The 19,319-nt window shown below is 37.4% G+C and overlaps 2 protein-coding genes across 10 annotated transcripts; one reads left to right on the plus strand and one right to left on the minus strand.

Moving 5' to 3' along the window:
* Positions 1–233: 233 nt before the first annotated feature.
* Positions 234–12,128, minus strand: LOC135595772 (CLP protease regulatory subunit CLPX1, mitochondrial-like). 2 transcript variants are annotated; one of them, XM_065087131.1, is made up of 13 exons: positions 11,228–12,126; positions 10,427–10,488; positions 10,148–10,248; positions 9,913–9,996; positions 9,399–9,445; positions 4,124–4,198; positions 3,962–4,039; positions 2,853–2,909; positions 1,510–1,580; positions 1,326–1,425; positions 1,074–1,241; positions 878–1,000; positions 234–731 (listed from the first exon to the last, which is right to left on the minus strand). In XM_065087131.1, the coding sequence occupies exons 1-13, from the start codon at positions 12,068–12,070 to the stop codon at positions 507–509; spliced, it is 2,034 nt and encodes a 677-aa protein (XP_064943203.1). In that variant the 5' UTR covers positions 12,071–12,126; the 3' UTR covers positions 234–506. The 2 variants fall into 2 exon arrangements, 1 of the variants encoding a protein (XP_064943203.1); XR_010480639.1 differs by having other exon boundaries at positions 592–731; positions 878–981; positions 11,228–12,128.
* A 673-nt stretch (positions 12,129–12,801) lies between these two features.
* Positions 12,802–17,797, plus strand: LOC135583785 (zinc finger BED domain-containing protein RICESLEEPER 2-like). 8 transcript variants are annotated; one of them, XM_018819981.2, is made up of 5 exons: positions 12,827–13,034; positions 13,219–13,370; positions 13,508–13,556; positions 14,492–14,672; positions 15,492–17,797. In XM_018819981.2, the coding sequence occupies exon 5, from the start codon at positions 15,496–15,498 to the stop codon at positions 17,530–17,532; it is 2,037 nt and encodes a 678-aa protein (XP_018675526.2). In that variant the 5' UTR covers positions 12,827–13,034; positions 13,219–13,370; positions 13,508–13,556; positions 14,492–14,672; positions 15,492–15,495; the 3' UTR covers positions 17,533–17,797. The 8 variants fall into 8 exon arrangements, with proteins under 8 accessions (XP_064943206.1, XP_064943207.1, XP_064943205.1 ...); XM_065087133.1 differs by lacking the exon at positions 14,492–14,672 and having other exon boundaries at positions 12,826–13,034; positions 13,134–13,370; XM_065087132.1 differs by lacking the exon at positions 14,492–14,672 and having other exon boundaries at positions 12,826–13,034.
* Positions 17,798–19,319: the final 1,522 nt, after the last annotated feature.

Below are 19,319 nucleotides of genomic sequence, written 5' to 3' on the forward strand. Positions count from 1 at the left end.
CATAGCTCACATAAATCCCAACCACTGCTTTGTGTCAAACATTCCACAGTTGCACTCCTTTAAACTGTTATGATCTAATTCTGAAGTCTTACAAACCTCCAGTTGTTTCTCTCACCATAGAAGTCATGAAAACTAGGAAAATTTGATATGAAAGTCATGAACAAGCAGACATGCAATGACAGTGAAATTTAAGATTGATTGAAATCGACTCTCCTGCAGAAGTCAGCTGAACATTCAGTGACAACATATCATCATGTCATTAACTAGTATAAAGTTTTGCTAGAGGACACCAGAGTGTAATTACATAATGTTTTTATGCTTTAATGGGCTGGATTATGCCACCAACGTGAGATAACAAGGAAACTGCTTCCATGATTTCTTTGCCAACTTGATCTTAAAACATCACTTGATTCTTGCTGCGGTATTTTTGACTTGTGTACAAGGATAGTTTTACACAACAATGGGACCGACATGTAGATTATACAATGTGTGGTGTTTAGTGCAAATCACATGCCCATTGCTCCGGATGTGAGCTCTGAGTCTCCTTCCAGCTCGCCCTCTGAAACTTCGACGATGACAGCACTTCTCTTGTTCTCAGAAAGGTAGTGATCCAACGCGTCGTCCCCATGTAAAATTTTGGCTCCACATCCTGGTTTGTCAACTGACCCAACAGCATCCTCATCCACCACAACTGCATCAATTCGCTCATCTCCAGTTTTCACATCAGGAATCTGAGTGCAAGTGCATTATAGTTAAATTTCAGGACAGCAATAAACTGTTTAGATATGTGAAAAAATGAGACAATCTCAAATGATATCCTTGCCGTTTATATAACCCTAATGATTTTGTTTGCATATTTTAGGTTTAGTAAACATACCTCAAACATGGCCTCGATAAGTATATTCTCCAAAATGGCTCTTAAACCTCGTGCACCAGTGTTCTTGGCCATTGCTTTCTTTGCAATCAACCTAAGAGCTGCGTCTGTGAAATGCAGCTTAACCTGTTACAATCTGATATGATTAAGCAGCTTACTGATTGAAACACAATAGAAATTATTTGAGGTGCGAAGATACATTATTCATACTAAACAATTTCTTGTACTGACGACCAAGAGCATTCTTTGGCTCTGTCAACACCTGAACAAGTTGGTCCTCGCTTAGAGCTGACAAACTAACTAGTATCGGGAAACGCCCAACAAATTCTGGAATAAGACCATATGCTATAAGATCACTGCTCTCGACCTGTGCAAATAACATGCAAGAACCATGACAAGGAAATTTGGATTCCAGGGGAAGACACATAATTGATGCATGAGTTGAGCTTACAGATTCTAACAAAGATGACGCCACAACAGCATTTGTCAACCCACCACTTCTCATGTTTGCTCGAACTGGTGCTCCAAACCCTATAGAAGAGTCTTGTCGCCTGCTTCATAACAAAAAGCTATTGTGGCCTGAAAAAAGATAAATAAATGCTATGTGAAGAGTATTGCAGAAATTCATAATCCACCTTTCTGAAATAGTCTTTTCCAGATCAACAAAAGCTCCACCACATATGAAAAGAATATCCTTGGTATCTATCTGCACAACTGACAAGCATGAGTTTAACAATGAAGGGAATTAAATTAAATTTATCGACTAATTATAACTAATGAAATACCTGAGTTGTGAAATGACAGTATAACAAATTTTAAAGGAAGCATACAAGTCATAGACAGATCTGAAAGCAAAATATGATAGTGCAACAGATCAATTAAGAATTTGACAAAAAAGTATGGAAAAATAGGATCCAGTGAACATTTATACCCACTTTTTTTTTCCTTCTTAGACCTTCTTGACTCTTCTAGTAAGCAATGCAAATATCAATTAGTGATATGAAAGTAAAATGTGAAAATAAAAAAAGATGAATCAAATGTGTTATATGAAGATTTGATGGCAAAAAAGGCCGTATCTAGTACACGAGGCTCCTGCCAATGCAAGGTCTGGGGAAGATCAATATATACAGCCTTACTTTTTAATATTTAAAAAGATTGTTCCCGTGACTTGAATATTGGTCTCCCAGGTCACAAATGAGCAACCTTACCATTGTACCAAAACCCGCTCTCATTTGATAGTAAAAAAAAAAAAAAAATGTGGTTGCCTTCTTACTTATTTAAACAAAGACCACATTTGAGTACAGAAAAATTATCAATGTTTCATTAACCAAATGCTGTTTTTTTGGTGAGTTAACCTCATAAATTCAACAATGTTATTTTGTAAAAGCATCAATAGGAACCCTTTCAATAAGCAGATTCACAACTCAAGTCTCAATAATTAGCCAGTCTAAGTAACAAAATTACAATAGTTAAATGAACTAAATAGGAATATGCTAAAAGAGTTTTATATCTCAAAAATTGTGTGACAATGAGCTGATTAATCTGATCTATGATGACACATTTATAGCCAGTATGTCACACATCTTGGTTACTGCAAAAACTAAAATAGATGGTCCATCTACTCCTGTTTATATATGCACAGGCATGAAGATAGACACGATTATGATATAAAACAAGAGTAACATAAGCTTCCCACCAGCAAACATACAATTGCTGGAAAAGTTATTCAAAAGTTAAAAAGATAGGCAACTGTACTAAAGATTAAACAATTTCCACCATTTAAGCTGAGATCAGAGATACTGGTAGGGATGAATTGATCAAGAACCAAAAACCTCAATACAAGAGCACCATTTCTTTGCCATGTGAAAATGCAAAAGCCTTATGACTTCAAACAAGTGACCATGCAGACAATTAAAAATTAACTATAACATTAACACTATTCTATGCATGTTATATGTATAATTATAATGTTTACAACCTGTATATTGTCACCACGTGGGTGCTTCCGAGCTCCCTTCTCTGGAACATTGACTATCTACACAAACAAGTTCAGAAAACAATACAAATTAGAAACAGTACATCCACTTTGTCTAGTGAAGGATTTAAGAGATGCAACAAGCTCTCCTACAATTTTCAATTTCCCAAGTAGCAAATGGTACAAGAAAAATTGTCTACACTTACACAAGACTAATAATGGGGCAAGCCAATTGATTCCTCTAATTCCATTATGTAGGATTATACAGTCTAAAGGTGCATGTTGAAAAGCATGCTCAAGACATCTGCCCTTGAAAAGGCAAAGATTTTCTTTTCTTCTCTCACAATAATACAAAAACCTGAACATTTTTATTTACCTTGGGATTAGTGGGCCTTCCAATGCATACATTTATCTGACAGCACCACATGAATCAATCTGGTGTAACATAACTTTTATTTACCATTAATTAACAATTATTTGTATGTTAATCTTTGTAAACTACATAAGGAGACATGTAGGACAATAGTTTTAATTACTAATTTATTGTAGAAATAGCTGAACTCAAATAGTTGGGGCCTCAATACCGTTGGTATTGTGTTTTAACTTATAGACAATTATTATGATTTTTTTATTTTTGTTCAATGTTCTCAGGAACAATAAAAAAACTAAGATTGCTGTTAATTTTGATGAAACAACAATGAAAACAAAAAACAAATTTGCTGTTCTTCTTATGCACAGCGGCACATGTAACAAGTCCAATGGATCTGCAAATTGATTCTTAGGACAACAAAAGGCAACTGATGCCATGACATGATTATAATGACAAACTGAGAGTTAACACAAAAAGGAAATATATTTTTGTCATGAAAAAGTGTAGATAGTTTCAAAACCCGGAATGTGTCCTGATCAATAGTTATTGGAAAAGGTGTAGAAATGACAATCAGCCTGCTCACAGTACAATACCTAATGCTCATCAGTCAATATATAGTGCAACTCAAAAAGTTCAGGTCATCCTTCAAATTCTCAGGGTAGAATTAGAGATTGTGAAAAAACTAAAGATTGTAAATTCTATTGTGACTAGAACTAAGAAAAGAGCATGATATCTGACTGACAGTTCCTTCTAGCATCTTCAACAATGCTTGTTGAACACCTTCACCAGATACATCTCTAGTAAGGTTTAGGCTCTCAGCCTGCACATTAAACATTGGGTAAGGCAGCTGCTAAAATTTAAATGATCCTATAGTCACATAATTAGTGGGTTATTAATACCAAACCTTCTTAGTGATCTTGTCAACTTCATCAATGTACACTATTCCCTGTTGTGCTGCCTGCACATTGAACTCAGCAACCTAGAAATTGTCACAGAAAATAAGCATGAAGTACATTTGTCAGGGGGAAAAAGAACAACTTAGCAATTATAAAATTAATTAAAAAAATCATCCTGTGAAGAATGGTTGGAAACAATTGAAACAAGGATGATAAATGTAGATCAATGGTGAGAACAAAAGAACTAAAAGGATAAATGTATAATAACTGCTCATCACACATCTAATAGATGAAGTCAGTGAAATTTTATTCATTTTCTATAATTTATTAAGGATCCTGACTGAGAAAGTAGCAAGAAAGTCAGCTGTGACTGACAATGGTTGATTAGGCATATATAACCCATTTGGTACTTCAATTCAACCACTTGTTATTAGGTTTTTTTCCAAAAAATTAATTAATCAGAGATTGACAAAACAGAGGCAAAACCAACCAATTGATCTGGCACAGGAACACAACCATGATGCTAACCACCAACTTACCCTTTTAATTTAATTTTTTTTGTTCCTTTTGCACCTTGGCTTTTCAAAACCAAGTACTATCTGACATTATAAGCTGCCTATTGATGGCTAATGGTGTTAGGGCCCTTTAAATCACTGGAAACAGTAGCATAAGTTGCTGTGAGGCACTTGTACTTGATTATGTAATTCTTAATTATATTTCTGGATGTTCTTATATGAACTACATATGCAACCACATGCCACAAGAATACTCATCAAGAACCTATTTAAGTGATAAGTACAAAACGAGAAAAAAGTCTGACAATTTTATATTATCATGGACTATGTATTATAATAGTACGATAATTATAATGGCAAATCCCGCCAATGCCAATCTTAAGCCCGAATGAAAAAGGTGGAGGATTGTGTTAGGTCATTGACAACCAACGTAAAACTATGTCAAATCTTATGAACATGAATCTTAACTGATTTCTATATAAAGTTACATCATCACCCAGAAGTGACGCGAGGCACTTTCACCACCTAGGTGTCCCGAATTGGAAACGGTGGGCTAGGAGGTCGTATGAAAGCGGCTCATCACATCAGTGCCCGGATGTGCTGCCAAGTAGGCAAGAGTTCTCTCATTGTTTTGGATTAATGAGAGTAAAGAAGTTAGTCCAAGAACAAAGGGTTAGGTTAGCAATTTGGAATATAGGAACACTTCCAGAGAAGGGATTAGAATCGGTAAACACTATGAGAAAAAAGAGAATTAATATTATTTGCTTATAAGAGACTAAGCAGATAGGAAACAAATCTAGAGAGATTGATAGTATTGGTTTTAAAATTTGGTATATTGAAAAAGTTAAACATAAAAATGGTGTAAGAAATTATTCTTGATAAGGATCTTAAAGAATAATGTTGTAGATATAAAATGATATAAAGATATAATTATAGTTCTAAAATTTATGAAAAGACAATATACTTTGAATGTCATTAGTATTTATGCTCCTCAAGTCAGATTGGATGATCAGACGAAAGTTTGATGAATCAACATAGGTTGATGGTATTACATATCTACTATAGAAAATAAAAGAAAAAAAAGATAGTAGAAAATTTACTAGGACTAGTAATGTAAACACTTTTAAGAATAAGATAGAAAGAGATGTAACTTGGAACTTAGATGAGGATAATATTAATTTTATTTGGACTATGATAACTAATCAGATTAGAAGCTTTACAAAGAAGATTCTTGATAAAACTAAATGTAGAGATATAACCTTAAGAGAGAGTTTAGTAGTTGTACGAGGAAGCTCAAAAAAGTTATATATCGAATTGCTAAAACTAGAATTTTTTTTTAAAGAATTTAGGTAATATTAAATGTATTAAGGACCAAGATCAAAGAAAACTTATGAATGATAACGATATTAAGGAAAGATGAAAAAATATTTTTATAAATTATTTAATGAATATTCCACACATGACTTAGATTTAACGATAAATAATAGTGATAAATTTAATAATCATAGATTTGTTTGCAAAATTAGAGCTAATAAGGTAAAAGATGGATTAAAGAAAATGAAAATAGCTAAGAGTATGAGGCCTAATGATATTCCTATTGAGGTATGGAAAAGCTTAAAAGATAAAGAAGTAGCTTGGTTAACTAGCTTATTTAATAAAATTATGAGATTCAGAAGGATGCCTGATGAATGGAGAAAGAGTTTTTTAGTGCCAATTTACAAAAATAAGGATGACATACAAAATTATTTAAATTACAGAGGAATTATAATCATGAGTCATATTATGAAACTTTGGGAAAGAGTTATCGAAAGTCTATCCAAGGTTTGAAACAAATATCTCTAAAAATCAATTTGGCTTATACCTTGAAGATTAACCAAAAAAAGCTATTTATTTATTAAGATAATAAAAAAGTTTAGAGAGAAAAAAAAGATTTGTATATAATTTTTATTAACTTAGAGAAAGCCTATGATAGAGTTCCTAGAAATTTATTATGGTGAGTTTTAAAAAAGAAATGTGTATTCACTAATTATATTGATATTATTAAAAAATATGTATGATAATATAGCTACTAATATAGGGAGTGTATTTAGTGAGTTTCCTATTAGCATAGGATTACATTAGGGATCTGCATTAAGTCCCTACCTTTTTACATTGATAATGGGTGAACTTATTAGTCACTTACATGAAAGGCCTCCCTGGTGTATGTTATTTGCTAATAATATTATCTTAGTTGATAAGAGTCTAAGTGAAATTAATTATAAATTTGCTATTGTCATCTTCAGTTTAAACATTTTTGCTAGTGGTTTAGGACAAAAGAAGTTAATGGGCTAGTTAGCCATCCCCATTGATAATTGATGAACTTACTAGTTACTTATATGGTAGACATTCCCGGTATATGTTATTTACTAATGATATTGTCTTAGTTGATGAGAGCCTAAGTGAAATTAATTATAAATTTGCTATTGTCATATTTAGCTTAAGCATTTTGACTAGTGGTTCAGGTAAAAAAAAAGTCAATGGACTAGTTAACCATCAGGCCAAGGTCGTGACAAATGATATCAGAGCCGACCTAGTCTTGGGGCATGGTGAGAGGTTCAACTAGGAAAGGACTACCCATGGATAGAGTTAGAGGACTCATCACGACATGAAGCCACCACTAGGCCATGAATCATATGCACCATGCTAAGGTTTGATTTGGGCTATGCTGGGGGAGATTGTAACACCCCGATTAGTCTTACATCGAAAGTAAGTAAGATTGTAATACCCTGATTAGTCCCACGTCGAAAGTGGACATGACTAAGATTGGCTTAGGTCTAATAGGTGTATTGCTGTCAACCTCAGCTTAACCATTTTGGTCCTTAGTTTGGACCAAACAAAGCTAGTTAGCTCATCATACCTAGGTTGTGACAATGGTATCAGAGCCAACCTAGTATTGAGACATAGTGAGGGACTTAAGTAGGAAAAAGCTACTCACGGATGGAGATGGAGAACTCGTCACGATGTGGAGCCACCACTGGGCTATAACTCATATGCACCATGTTGAGGTTTGATCTAGAACATGCTGGGCCTTGATGAAGACGTCAAGTCTTTAAGTGTAGGAGATTACAACATATTGATTAGTCCCACATCGAAAGTGGATAAAATTAATATTGACTTATAAGAGTCAGATTAGTGTATATTGTCAACTTCAGCTGAAGCATTTTGGTTAGTGGTTTGGATTTAACAAAGTTGGCAGATTAGTTAGCCCATCAGACCCATGTCGTGAGAGAGAGAGAGAGAGAGAGAGAGAGAGAGGGAAATTAACCAATTGGAGTTGCATAGGCAAAATAAAAAAGTCTTTCCATTGTCTTTGTTATATTATAGAGAAAGGGGAAAAAGAAATGATTAACAAGTTGAGTGAACAAAATACTGTACAATTTAATGAAAAAAGATGTGGCTTGGTAGTAAACAATGAAACTTAGCATTCAAAATAATGACAACGATGAACCTAAGATCAATAATTAAATAGAATATGAAGATATGACTACTTTACCAGGAAAAAAAGCAAGCTTTAAAAGGAGATTCATTTAAGATGCATAACAATTTATTATAATGATATCATAGAATGTTTTGAAGTAATACAACAAGACTCATAAAGTTGTTAAAGATTGTAGAACTTGGAAGCATGGCAAGATTTACCAGAGATACTCTTCCAAACAAAAAACACTAAAACAAGAAAAAACTTCGGTACACTAAATGACATAAACAATATAATCGATGTGCTGTGTGCTATATAGAATATAACTAACTAAATTCACAGCAATAGATAAACAAGGCTAGCTGGTTTTCAAGAGTAACTAGATCACTATTTATGACAAAAGCTTAGTGTTTTTTGTCTGTACCCACATCAGCAGATTCTACAACAATAAAATCTAATTATTTGGTTTCAACTACATGGATCTTTTGCCAGCATTATGATCGACAAAAAGTTATAGGTTTAGTTAAGTTAACAATATTTAAATTTTTATTTATGGTTTTTATAAAAATCATTTTACGTCTTCCTTTACCTCTTCTCATGATTAGTAATCAATTCAACTCTTCTAACTATCTAGGTCTATTGAGCAAATCAACGTATTCTATCATACATTAAATAACAAAGTATATGATAACATAAAGTTAGCACAATTGTAATGGAAGTATTAAGATCCTCTAAATGTAGTATAACAAGAATCATGTGCAGTTGTATCCTGATTTTCCTTTTCTGGATTCTTGGATAGTGTAAAAAGTAATTGCTAAAAGTTTATTTTGTCTGCCAATCACATATGGAGGATAAGCACAAGTAAGAAAAATCATGCACTTAATAACTAGGAACAAATCTGTTTGCTGAAGACTTGTAACAACACCATGAGCAAGCCATACAAATATTACTTGTCATATCTGGATGCGGCTTGCAAGATGGACCTAACAACAGTGATCATGCAAACTACATGACAAGCACAACAAAAAGAATAACAGATTTAAATGACCAGGAACTAAGATATGGCTGCATCCATATCTACATCCCAATAATGATATCATATTTCGACCATACATGCCTAACACTTCTTGGCTACAGATGGGACAACCATGGACATGATGTAAACATGCTTGTTGGTACAGCAGGAATTGTGACGAATTAAAGCACAACTAAAAATTTTGCAGTAACGAGAAAAAAATTGGCAAGTCAAAATCACCTTGATTAGTTTACATTTATTAGTGAAGAAGTTTAAATGACAACAGGGAAACAAACCGTAAGCAACTTGTACAATATCGATTCTACATCCTCTCCAACATAACCTGCCTGCAACAATATTCATGAATTTTTAGTTAATCGAAGCAAAAAACAGAAAATAGCAAAAGATAGCTGTTGGTCAGATCAGGTATATGTTAATCCTTGACAGTTTTGTTACTTAACATTTCAAATACATAAGATCTTAATTGATACAGAATGCAGATATAGCGAACAGACATATTTCCTAACATTTAGAAATTCCCATAAATATTTAATGTAATATTGGAGATATGGGTTACCATAGACAACTACTCAGACTGCTGCCTCTCCCAGGTTATTTTGTTGGATATGAGAAGGTCCAAACAAAAGAACCATATATGAATAACTTCACTGTAATACAATGACAAGCATACTCTTTGAAAAATCACAATTATAGACCAAAATGAAAAAGAGGAATCAGCATATTATGAAATTGGTTGATGGTAATGACACAAGAGCAGATTATCAGAATCGGCATGCTGGAAATGTCAACTTGCCTGTGTCAGTGTGGTTGCATCTGCTATGACAAATGGCACATTCACAAAACGAGCCAAAGTTTTAGCAAGCAATGTCTTTCCTGTCCGGATAAGTTATGCAAGCATACAGAGAGGTCAAACCAACCACTAACATTAATAGAATGGAAAAAAGCAAATCATGATTATGAGCACGTCAGACCAAGAAAGAAAATTTTATGGAATTGGATTTTATTCCAATTCCATATATAATACCTGAACCAGTAGGGCCCAACAGGAGCACATTGCTTTTCTCTAGCTCTACATTATTATCATTATCACCTTCTGTGTCAGAATTCCCCAGGTTGGCTTCAGAGCTGGGTATTAAATTAGGGTATTCAGCTCACTACGAATCATCAGAACAAAGAGAACGATTTTAAACTAAGATGTGCAACCTAATGTCTACATATGCTTAATTCAAATAGTAAGCTTAAGTTAGCAATAAAAAAAAAACTTGGATCACTATGTAGAAAAAAATGACACATTATAACTAACCCTTCTTGTAAGGATGCATGATATATTCTTTTGTAGTGATTGTACACAGCAACAGCAAGCACCTGCACTTATTATTAACTGGTCAGCGAATGAGAGTATTAGAAGTTCAAAAGGTTAGGAAGATTAGAGTTAAGATAGCATTGCTGGTGCAGCTGGGACATCCTAGATATGAACTACAGTACTTGGCCCTGAAGTAATGATCAAATGAATTACATTTAGTGTGGAGAATGAGCTTCTATACAAGGCAATAAGCTAGTAAGCAATGACTTCAGGGACTTCTTAGGTCTGTAAAATTCACCATCTTAATTATCCCTATGAATTTCTGATTATGCTTTTCTTTTGTATGAATCAAAATGCCTAATTCATCCAGGAATTCCTTCTAATTCACCTTATCAGAATATTTATTTGATCATTGCACACCATAATGGCTTCCTAAAGAACTGATAGAAATATTAAAACTCTCAATCTTACTCCACCGAGTAACAAAAAGGAGAATATTTTATGTCAAACTTGTAATCAAACTCAATATAACTGAAAGTTTTTTAAAAGAATGGCTGATTTTTAAGCATGAACTAGTTAGAATGTTAGATTATAAAAAAAACACAAGTCTTACAATTGTATTGACATAGAATGGGGATGGAAACAAGAGATAATTCTATCCAAACGGGAAACTTTATCTTCTTCCTATTGCCTGAATTTTCATTGAAAATGCACCAGAAACACTGGCACTGATCCTTTATCACCCTGATTCCATGATAAATTGTCTTTGATAAAAATATGATCTAGCAAAACACACGATACCTTTTTTGGGCGCTCCTGCCCAATAACATATTTATCGAGCCCCTTGCATATTTCCTTCGGTGTTGGCAAATCCTTTCCCAAATTCGACCCTCCCCACCCTTCCTTGCCACCTAACCCACCGCTAGAGGCTGACCCACCTCCTCCCCCGCTTCCACCAGGTCCGGCCACCCTGACCACATTCAAGTTTGGCGGGTACGGCAGTCCAGGTGGTGCGTGCACTGCCAAACCATTGGTCTCCGGCGGTCCAGGCACGGGCGGCCAATTCTCCGGCGGCTCCCCACCATAAGACAATCTCAGCGCCTCCCAGGAGTTCTTGATTCGGTTCCCGTGATCGTCATCATCTTTCATCTCCTTCCCAGGTCCGGAGTCCCGGACGCGCCCAACCTCCACGAAGGTCCCCCGGAGGGGGACGAGCTTGTTGGGACGGAAGTAGTAGGCGGTCTTGCAGCTAGGGCAGAGGTTAAGGGCCTGGTACCCTCCTCCGCCTCCACCGGCGATGGAGAACGGGGAGGCGTTGGAGAAGAGGATGTCCATGTAGTGGGAGCAGCGAGGGCACTGGGCCTCGGCACGGATGCGGCGTGTGTGGAACTCGTCGGCTCCGCCGTCCCACTTGTGCCACTCCTGCCGAAGGAGGCCGAAGCTGCGGCGGGATGTGGCGAGGGCGGGGGACGCAGGCGCCTGTTGGAGGAGGCGGCGGTGATGGTCACCGGCGATGGCGGAGATCGGGCGGCGGCGGGAGAGTCGGCAGGGTGTCTCACGGTCAGTGGCCGACACCGCGGCGGCGCTCCGGGCGACGCGCGTCGCCGTGTCGCGGAGCTTCTTCCATCGTAAAACCCCCGACATCGCAACGCTACCGCGACCGGGGGAGGGGATCGGATGAGAGAGAAAGAGGCGTGGGCGTGGAAGATAACACGGGATGAATGGATATCGGATCATCTCCAGTATTCATCTACATTGCAATCGTACAATTCCGGTAGTTCATCCTTCTTCATGGTGGGCCCCACGACAGTAGTCCTCACCACAACGTGGGATTGGACGGGATAAGGATCTCTCTGTTCAACAATTGGAAAAGATCTTGACCTACCATGGATGGACGGATGGTGTGACCCTTTCTTTCTTATTTTTCTTTTTCTCTAATTAATAATGATTTTGTATTTTTTTTATATGATAAAATTATTCTACTCACACCATCCCATTTTCCATTGAGTTAAATTATTCTACCAAATCATTATAATAAATAATTAAGAAAACTATACAATTTTTTTCAACAAAATTCTTGAAAACCAAAATATGAGCATTATGTTCCTTTTCAAAAAAAATTCCATTTTGCTACCCACATCAATCAGCATCATGCCATCATCTACACATGTGGTGGTCCAAATTCTATCCAACATAACACATCTTGTGAACCAAATTAGGTGAGCAAGAGACTGAAGCACCTCAATTTGAGCCTAAAGGTCGTTCTTTTCTAGGTGTCAATGGGCGGGCTGGAGTTTGGGTTGACCAAACCAAATCCTTTTCCGCCTCCAAGCCGAACCCATAGGCCGGTCAAGAAGAACCGAACCGGGAGCACTATATAAGCAGGCCCACGGGTTCGGCCCATGGGCAAACGCTGAACATTCGTGAGTCGAGTGTGGCGTCCGTCTCCTCTTCCCTTCTGGCCCAAACCCTAACCCTAATCCTCAGATCGGCGCCTCCGCCGACCGCCGTCGTCGCCCTGAGGCGGCGCCGCTGTTAGATCACGGCGATTCCCTCTTGTATAGTTAGATTTGTGACATCCGGAGAGATCTCCGTCAAATTCTTGGAGGTATGCCCCTTTTCCTGCTTCCCATGAATCTTCCTGTGGTGAATTTCTCCTTCTGGTGGATTCTTCTCTTGCAAGCGTGTGATTTCTTCATCTCTTCAGGAGGATTTGCTGTTGTTTGATGGGTTTCTTCTTGTGGATTTTCTCGGTTCTGAATGTTTTCTGATGCTTCGTTTCAATCCGGTAGGACGCCCCGCAAGATTAATTTTGATGTGGTGTCTTGTGGTTTTAACTCTGGGAAGTGTTCAGAGGTTGTTCTGGCGAAAAGATTCATCTGTGTGGTGGATTCCTTGTTTTAGGGTTTCCTTGTTATCCTACTGCCTCGTAATTAGCTCCGAGGTATGATCTTTTCTTGTAAGTTTACTGTTGGTGTTTGATTGAAGACGCCGCTGTATACTTGCAAAACAATGGTCTAATTGAAATTGTATTTCTTCGATTCGAACCTGATCATAAACTAATTAATTTTTGTGTATCAGGTTGGCTCTTTTTCTACTCCTGGAGGTTTCATATGTTTAATTCTGTTTGGTAGGTTTCTTTTGTGCGTTCTTTTTTAGATGGTCTGATGTTGTAGTACAATTGCTATGGATTTTGGTGGACTTTTTATAGCTACAGTAGATCTATATGAGGTGTGAAAATTTTAAATAGGAACCCGTGCAATGATGCAACAAATAATGGTCTTGGTAGTGGGTGACAGGTTAGACCCTACTTGGAAACGTTATCGTAAAACAGTTTTCTGTTTTAATAATTATAACAAAGATTTATTTGGATATTTTTCCTTATTGAGAATTATTCTAGAAAATCTTAAATTAACAACAAGAAATAGAACAATGCGGGGTTGTTCTCATTTCTTAACACTGTTCTCGCCCATATAGTATCTTTACTATATTATAACATATAGGATTCAATTATACAGAGTGGTATGGACCGGATCAGTACTGTAATATAATACCATTTACTTTCTGCTTAACTCGAGCAGACATAAGCCTCCTCAAAAGGTTAAAACCAATACTCTAAAACTCTTTTTTGCAGAAAATTACTGGAAATAATAAAGAATATTAAACAGTAGTCATAACCTTCTTTTGAGGCATGTGGCTTCCTTAGTTATAGAATTGTAATAACTGAACCCTGACAAGTCTAAAAAGTTATAATATAAAATTACCCTTCAAAATTATCATGATGTTGTATCCTCCCTCTTTAGCCTAACTGGATACCCTATACTGTGTTTTACATCTGGCCGACGACCTTTTAAGGCTTAGTTGGTGATTAAGATAGGGCATTTACCCACATCTGGCTCCTGTTAGGAGTTGTCAAGTGTTCCTAGAGGTCTCATTTCATGTTTGAGACTGTATAGGATTTGGCATACCCAATTCCTGTAAATAATAGGGTCCTGTAACAATGCACAGAGGCAGTTGCCCAGCAGATTGCATGCATATGACATGGTGATATGGTGTAAAATGCAGCTTGGACACTGGCTCTTTAAGAATGGGAAGTGAGCAATCATTCGGGTGATGGGGTAGCTCTCTAATATCATGGATTGGTGGCAGTCAATTCGGAGACGCTTCAGGAGGAAGCTAGCAATCACTCAGGCATTGAGTGCAGCAGATGGTGGATGACTCAGGAATGAGGGTCAAATTTTCCCCTGTAAGAATTCCTCATCCATCAGATTCACTTTGTCTCTAAAGTGGTGGCCTTGGATCTAGTTGGATTGCTGCATCTTAGAGCTCCCTATTGCATTCCTTTGACATGTTACGATAGAGGTTGAAAAGTCATAAACTGGATTTTTGGATTGCACGACAAACATTATGGGCTTTTCTGTTGCTCCATATGTTGAGCAACTTCTTGAAATCACCATGACAATGAGCTCATTTGTTGTGTAGGAATGCACAGATACTACTCGTAGCTAATGATTCTTTGGAAATTTATTTTAATTAATTGCTAAGAAAGTCAGACTACATTTCTTGTTCATTCACCAAGGCCAGAAATTGCAAATTATTGATTCATTTCATTGGTTGGTGAGTCTGAAAAAGAGCAGCCTGGTCAATGTGCTTCTTCCAATGCAGGTTCATGGAAGGGTCAAAGTCAGTAAGTCGGTCGATTTTTGTAGTCTAGTTTTATTGGTCCTCACAGCACAATTATCATGTCTATTTTTCAAGATTATGATATTATTTATGACTTTTAAGCACATATGGTCATCATGCTGTTCACTGGTATATGAATGGAGCACCTTTTTTATACTGCAAATTTGATTTAGTTTTATAGGCATAGTTATATGAATAATGAATTTTTTATTTGAGGAATCTATTTTTTAGTGTTTGTCATTTGGCTCGAGCAGTCAGAAACTATATCGTTGCAACCTAGGCACAAAATCCCTTCTATACTAATTGGATGTCTGCTCTAAGATTGAACTTTACCAAGAATTCCTTTCACAAAAGTAACTTTGATAGATCTGTATTTATGCAGCACAATGGAAGTTAGTGACTCTGAACCATTGAACACAGAACCATTGGACACAGAGACAGCACCATCAACTACAAGGCGCAGGAGAAAGAAGTCAATGGTCTGGGAACACTTCACTGTTGAAGTTGTCTCTGATGGGTGTACACGGGCTTGCTGCAAACTGTGCAAACAAACCTTTGCATACAGTAATGGTTCAAAGGTAGCAGGTACGAGTCACCTAAAGAGGCACATTGCACTGGGTTCCTGTCCTAAAATCAAGAATCTGGAAAATCAACAACATGCGCTTGCTTCAGCTACAAGAATTGATGGAGATACATCTGATCCACCCAAAAAACGCTACAGAACATCTGGTTTTGTGAATGTTTTTGACCAGGAACAGAGCTACATGTATCTTGCAAAGATGATAATTGTGCATGAATATCCACTTCATATGGTTGAAAACCCTGCTTTCGTGTCCTTCGTTCAGAGTCTCCAGCCACGATTTAAAATGATTGATGTCAATGCCATGGAAGGTGAAGTCTTATCTGTATATCACAAGGAAAAACAAAACCTCATGCAGATTTTCGGAACTATGCCGGGAAGGATCAGCCTCACTATAGGTCTGTGGACCACTAGTCAGACTCTTGGGTATATTTGCGTTAGTGGACAATACATTGACAGTGACTGGAAGTTGCACAGAAGAATGATTAATTTCATGTTGGTATCCTCACCTCACTCAGAAAATGCTCTTAGTGAAGCAATTAGTGTTAGCCTTTCAGAATGGAATATGAAGACTAAGTTGTTCACCATTACTTTGGACAACAACTGTTCATCACATGACATCTATAGTGCTAATCTCAGAGACCATCTTTCAAATAAGAACACACTTATGCTAAAAGGTCAGCTGTTTGTTGTACGTTGCTATGCCAATATCTTGAATGTAGTTGCACAGGATGTTATTGCTTCAATTCATGGTATTGTGTATAACATCCGGGAGAGTGTGAAATTTGTTAAAGCTTCTCCAGCACGGGAAGAAAAATTTGCTGAGATTGCCTTACAAATTGGAATTCCTGGTACAAAAGCCCTTTCTCTTGATGTTACAACACTGTGGAACACAACTTATCTTATGATGGAGGCTGCACTGGAGTACAAAGAGGCATTTACTTTCTTGGAAACATGCGATGATAATTATAATGAAGCACCATCCACTGATGACTGGAAGAAGGTGGAAGTTGTTTGCACATTCCTGAAACTTCTTTATGACTCGGCACACACTATCATGACAACAATAGATCAAACTGCAAATGTATTTTTCCAGGAAGCATGGAAAGTCCAGCTAGAGCTGGCTAATGGAACATTGAGTGAGGACACAATGGTGAGCAGCATAGCTAAGGAGATGCATGAAAAGTTTGACAAATATTGGAAAGATTGCAGCCTTGTATTGGCAATATCTGTGGTTATGGATCCTCGGTTCAAAATGAAGCTAGTTGAGTTCAGTTTTGCAAAAATTTATGGTGAAGATTCTGCTAGATACATTAAGGTAGTTAATGATAGTATTCATGAGTTATATCTCGAGTACGTTTCCCAGCCACTCCAATTGATGCCTGCTTATGTGGATGAAGGGGAGGCCAATCACATGAATGGCAATGACAACAATCCACCTGCCACCCCAAATTCCACAGGAGATGGGCTTCTAGACTTTGATGTCTATCTCTCTGAGATGGCAGTGAATCAGTCGACAAAATCTGAGTTAGACCAGTACTTGGAAGAGTCACTTGTCCCACGGATTCAAGGGTTTGACATCCTTAACTGGTGGAAGCTCAACAACCTCAAGTATCCAACTCTATCCAAGATGGCTAGAGATGTCCTGGCCATCCCTGTATCCATGGTGGGCACAGGCTGCTCCATTTTTGGCTCAGGGACTGGAAGCAGAGTGCTAGATGATTATCGGAGTTCTTTACGCCCCGAGACAGTAGAGGCTCTTTTTTGTGCAAAAGACTGGCTCCAGTATTTACCCACTATGACAGAACCACCATCAACTGCCATTGTGAAATTGGAGTTCTAGCGCATCAACAAAATACATCCTGTAGCATTACAAATAATTGCAGTATTAGATGAGGTTTGTCACCCATGATTAGTTGTTTCATTTCTAGAGCAGTAATTCAACGTTGCCAGATCTGAACTTTGTGGTTGCTGTTTGTCCTATTAGCATGTTTTAGCCATGTCCAGTTTTCATCGGCCGCTGCTTCTTTGGTATTACTGATTATCCAAGATATTCTGCTTAAGCATGCCATGTAGCCCTCAATTTATGCTGTTAATCATTGTTTCAATCTTCAAATGTTGATACAACAATGTCAGAGGGCTCTTTACATGCACCTGTTAGACACAATCTTGGCTTGTGCCTCAAGTGATGCAGAGGGAAGTGATATTAAAGCAGGTCTCGGTCGTATGAGTCGTTGTTGTTCGGGTCGGTTCTTTCAAATTTCTCCATTGACAATTAATCTCTTATTCTTAGCATCTGATTTTGACTCCCAGCTTGTGTTTAGTGGTATACTTTTTTTATCTCTGATTCTAGGAAATATCATTGTATGCCTTAATCGTTATTCTAAGATGGTTTTGTTGATCATCTTTATCAATGTCTTCAATTGTCTCCCTCTAAGTTGTCCTGTTTCTCTCTCTGTTTTGGATAGACAGTTTGATGTTCCGAAACAGTTCGAGCTTGAGTTCATATACAGCTCGGGCTCGATTCGTCGAGTTTGCACAATCATTATCAAACCATCATACCAAACAAGAGTTGGTATGGAAGAGTCTGGTCCATCAAAGATACTAGAAATTCCTGTAGTGCAAAACCTAGCAACCACAAAATTAAACATTCCAGCAATGTGATAGTGCTTTCTTATCCTTCTGCCCATCTCCATGAAAGCGACCTCAAGTTGGACCTCAAGTTGGACCTCAAGTTGTGTCCGATTAAAATATGGTCCCAAGGTTGGACCTCAAGTTGGATAAGATATAGATCAGAAGCATATGATAACAGGCTGCAATGGAAGCATGCTTTGAACTCTTTGGTCGTGAGGAACAACCGAGTGAACAAGTTAAAGGAGCGGGAAGAAGATAGGATTAGAAGCATGAGGTTCTCAAGAGCTCAGGTCATGGAGTTGTGGAACAATGGTTTTCCTCAAGACCCTGTGATTTAAGAGACTATTTGGGAATATCAGAGTTGGAGAATCATGTAGGATTGATTTCCCAAATCATAAGACATGGACCAGAGATGATAAAAAACTGCAGGCACTGATGATCATGACCCCAGCTAGATTTGCTTGCATGGATTCTTGAAGCAGACCATGTAATCTTCATTAATTGTTTACCAAGCACCAAATCCCCACAAAATAAACCAAGGACAGCATTTGCTTGAGGAAAACAGCAAAGCAATGGAATAGAGCTCCTTGAAGAAACACTCGTTTTGGTGTCTCTTACACCAGGATAATTCCAGCCATTAATACTTGATAACATCTCTTGTACTTGCCAACCAATAAGCAGGACATTTCCTGCCTATGCAATCACTCTATATCTTGATGAGTCCTACCCAAGGCAAAATTATTATTATTATCATCTCACACCATTAGGAACTGATGTGATCTCACATTGACCTTTCCTGCCTATGCAACAAGTTGTGATTCCCACTCCTGATTAGTCTCTGCTTAACTCTGTCTAACCATATTTGAACAGGCTTTCCCACCATCCAACTATCCATTAAAGGTTGATTTAGACAAACCCCTAATTTTTCTTCTTTGTACTGTCCTTGTATTACCTGCTCTTCATCCATGTTCACTGAACATCTCTCTCCTCCTTTCT

This window comes from Musa acuminata, chromosome BXJ1-10 (genome assembly GCF_036884655.1).
Source record: "Musa acuminata AAA Group cultivar baxijiao chromosome BXJ1-10, Cavendish_Baxijiao_AAA, whole genome shotgun sequence".
NCBI classification, from domain to species: Eukaryota; Viridiplantae; Streptophyta; class Magnoliopsida; order Zingiberales; family Musaceae; genus Musa; species Musa acuminata.

Excerpts from the sequence above, each read along its gene's own strand:
- LOC135595772 (XM_065087131.1), bottom strand. The coding sequence starts at position 12,070 with ATGTCGGGGGTTTTACGATGGAAGAAGCTCCGCGACACGGCGACGCGC. Across the intron at positions 10,249-10,426 it reads CATGCATCCTTACAAGAAGG|CTCTGAAGCCAACCTGGGGA; the intron begins GTTAGTTATAAT and ends TTTAATACCCAG. Across the intron at positions 4,199-9,398 it reads TATTGTACAAGTTGCTTACG|GTTGCTGAGTTCAATGTGCA; the intron begins GTTTGTTTCCCT and ends GACAATTTCTAG.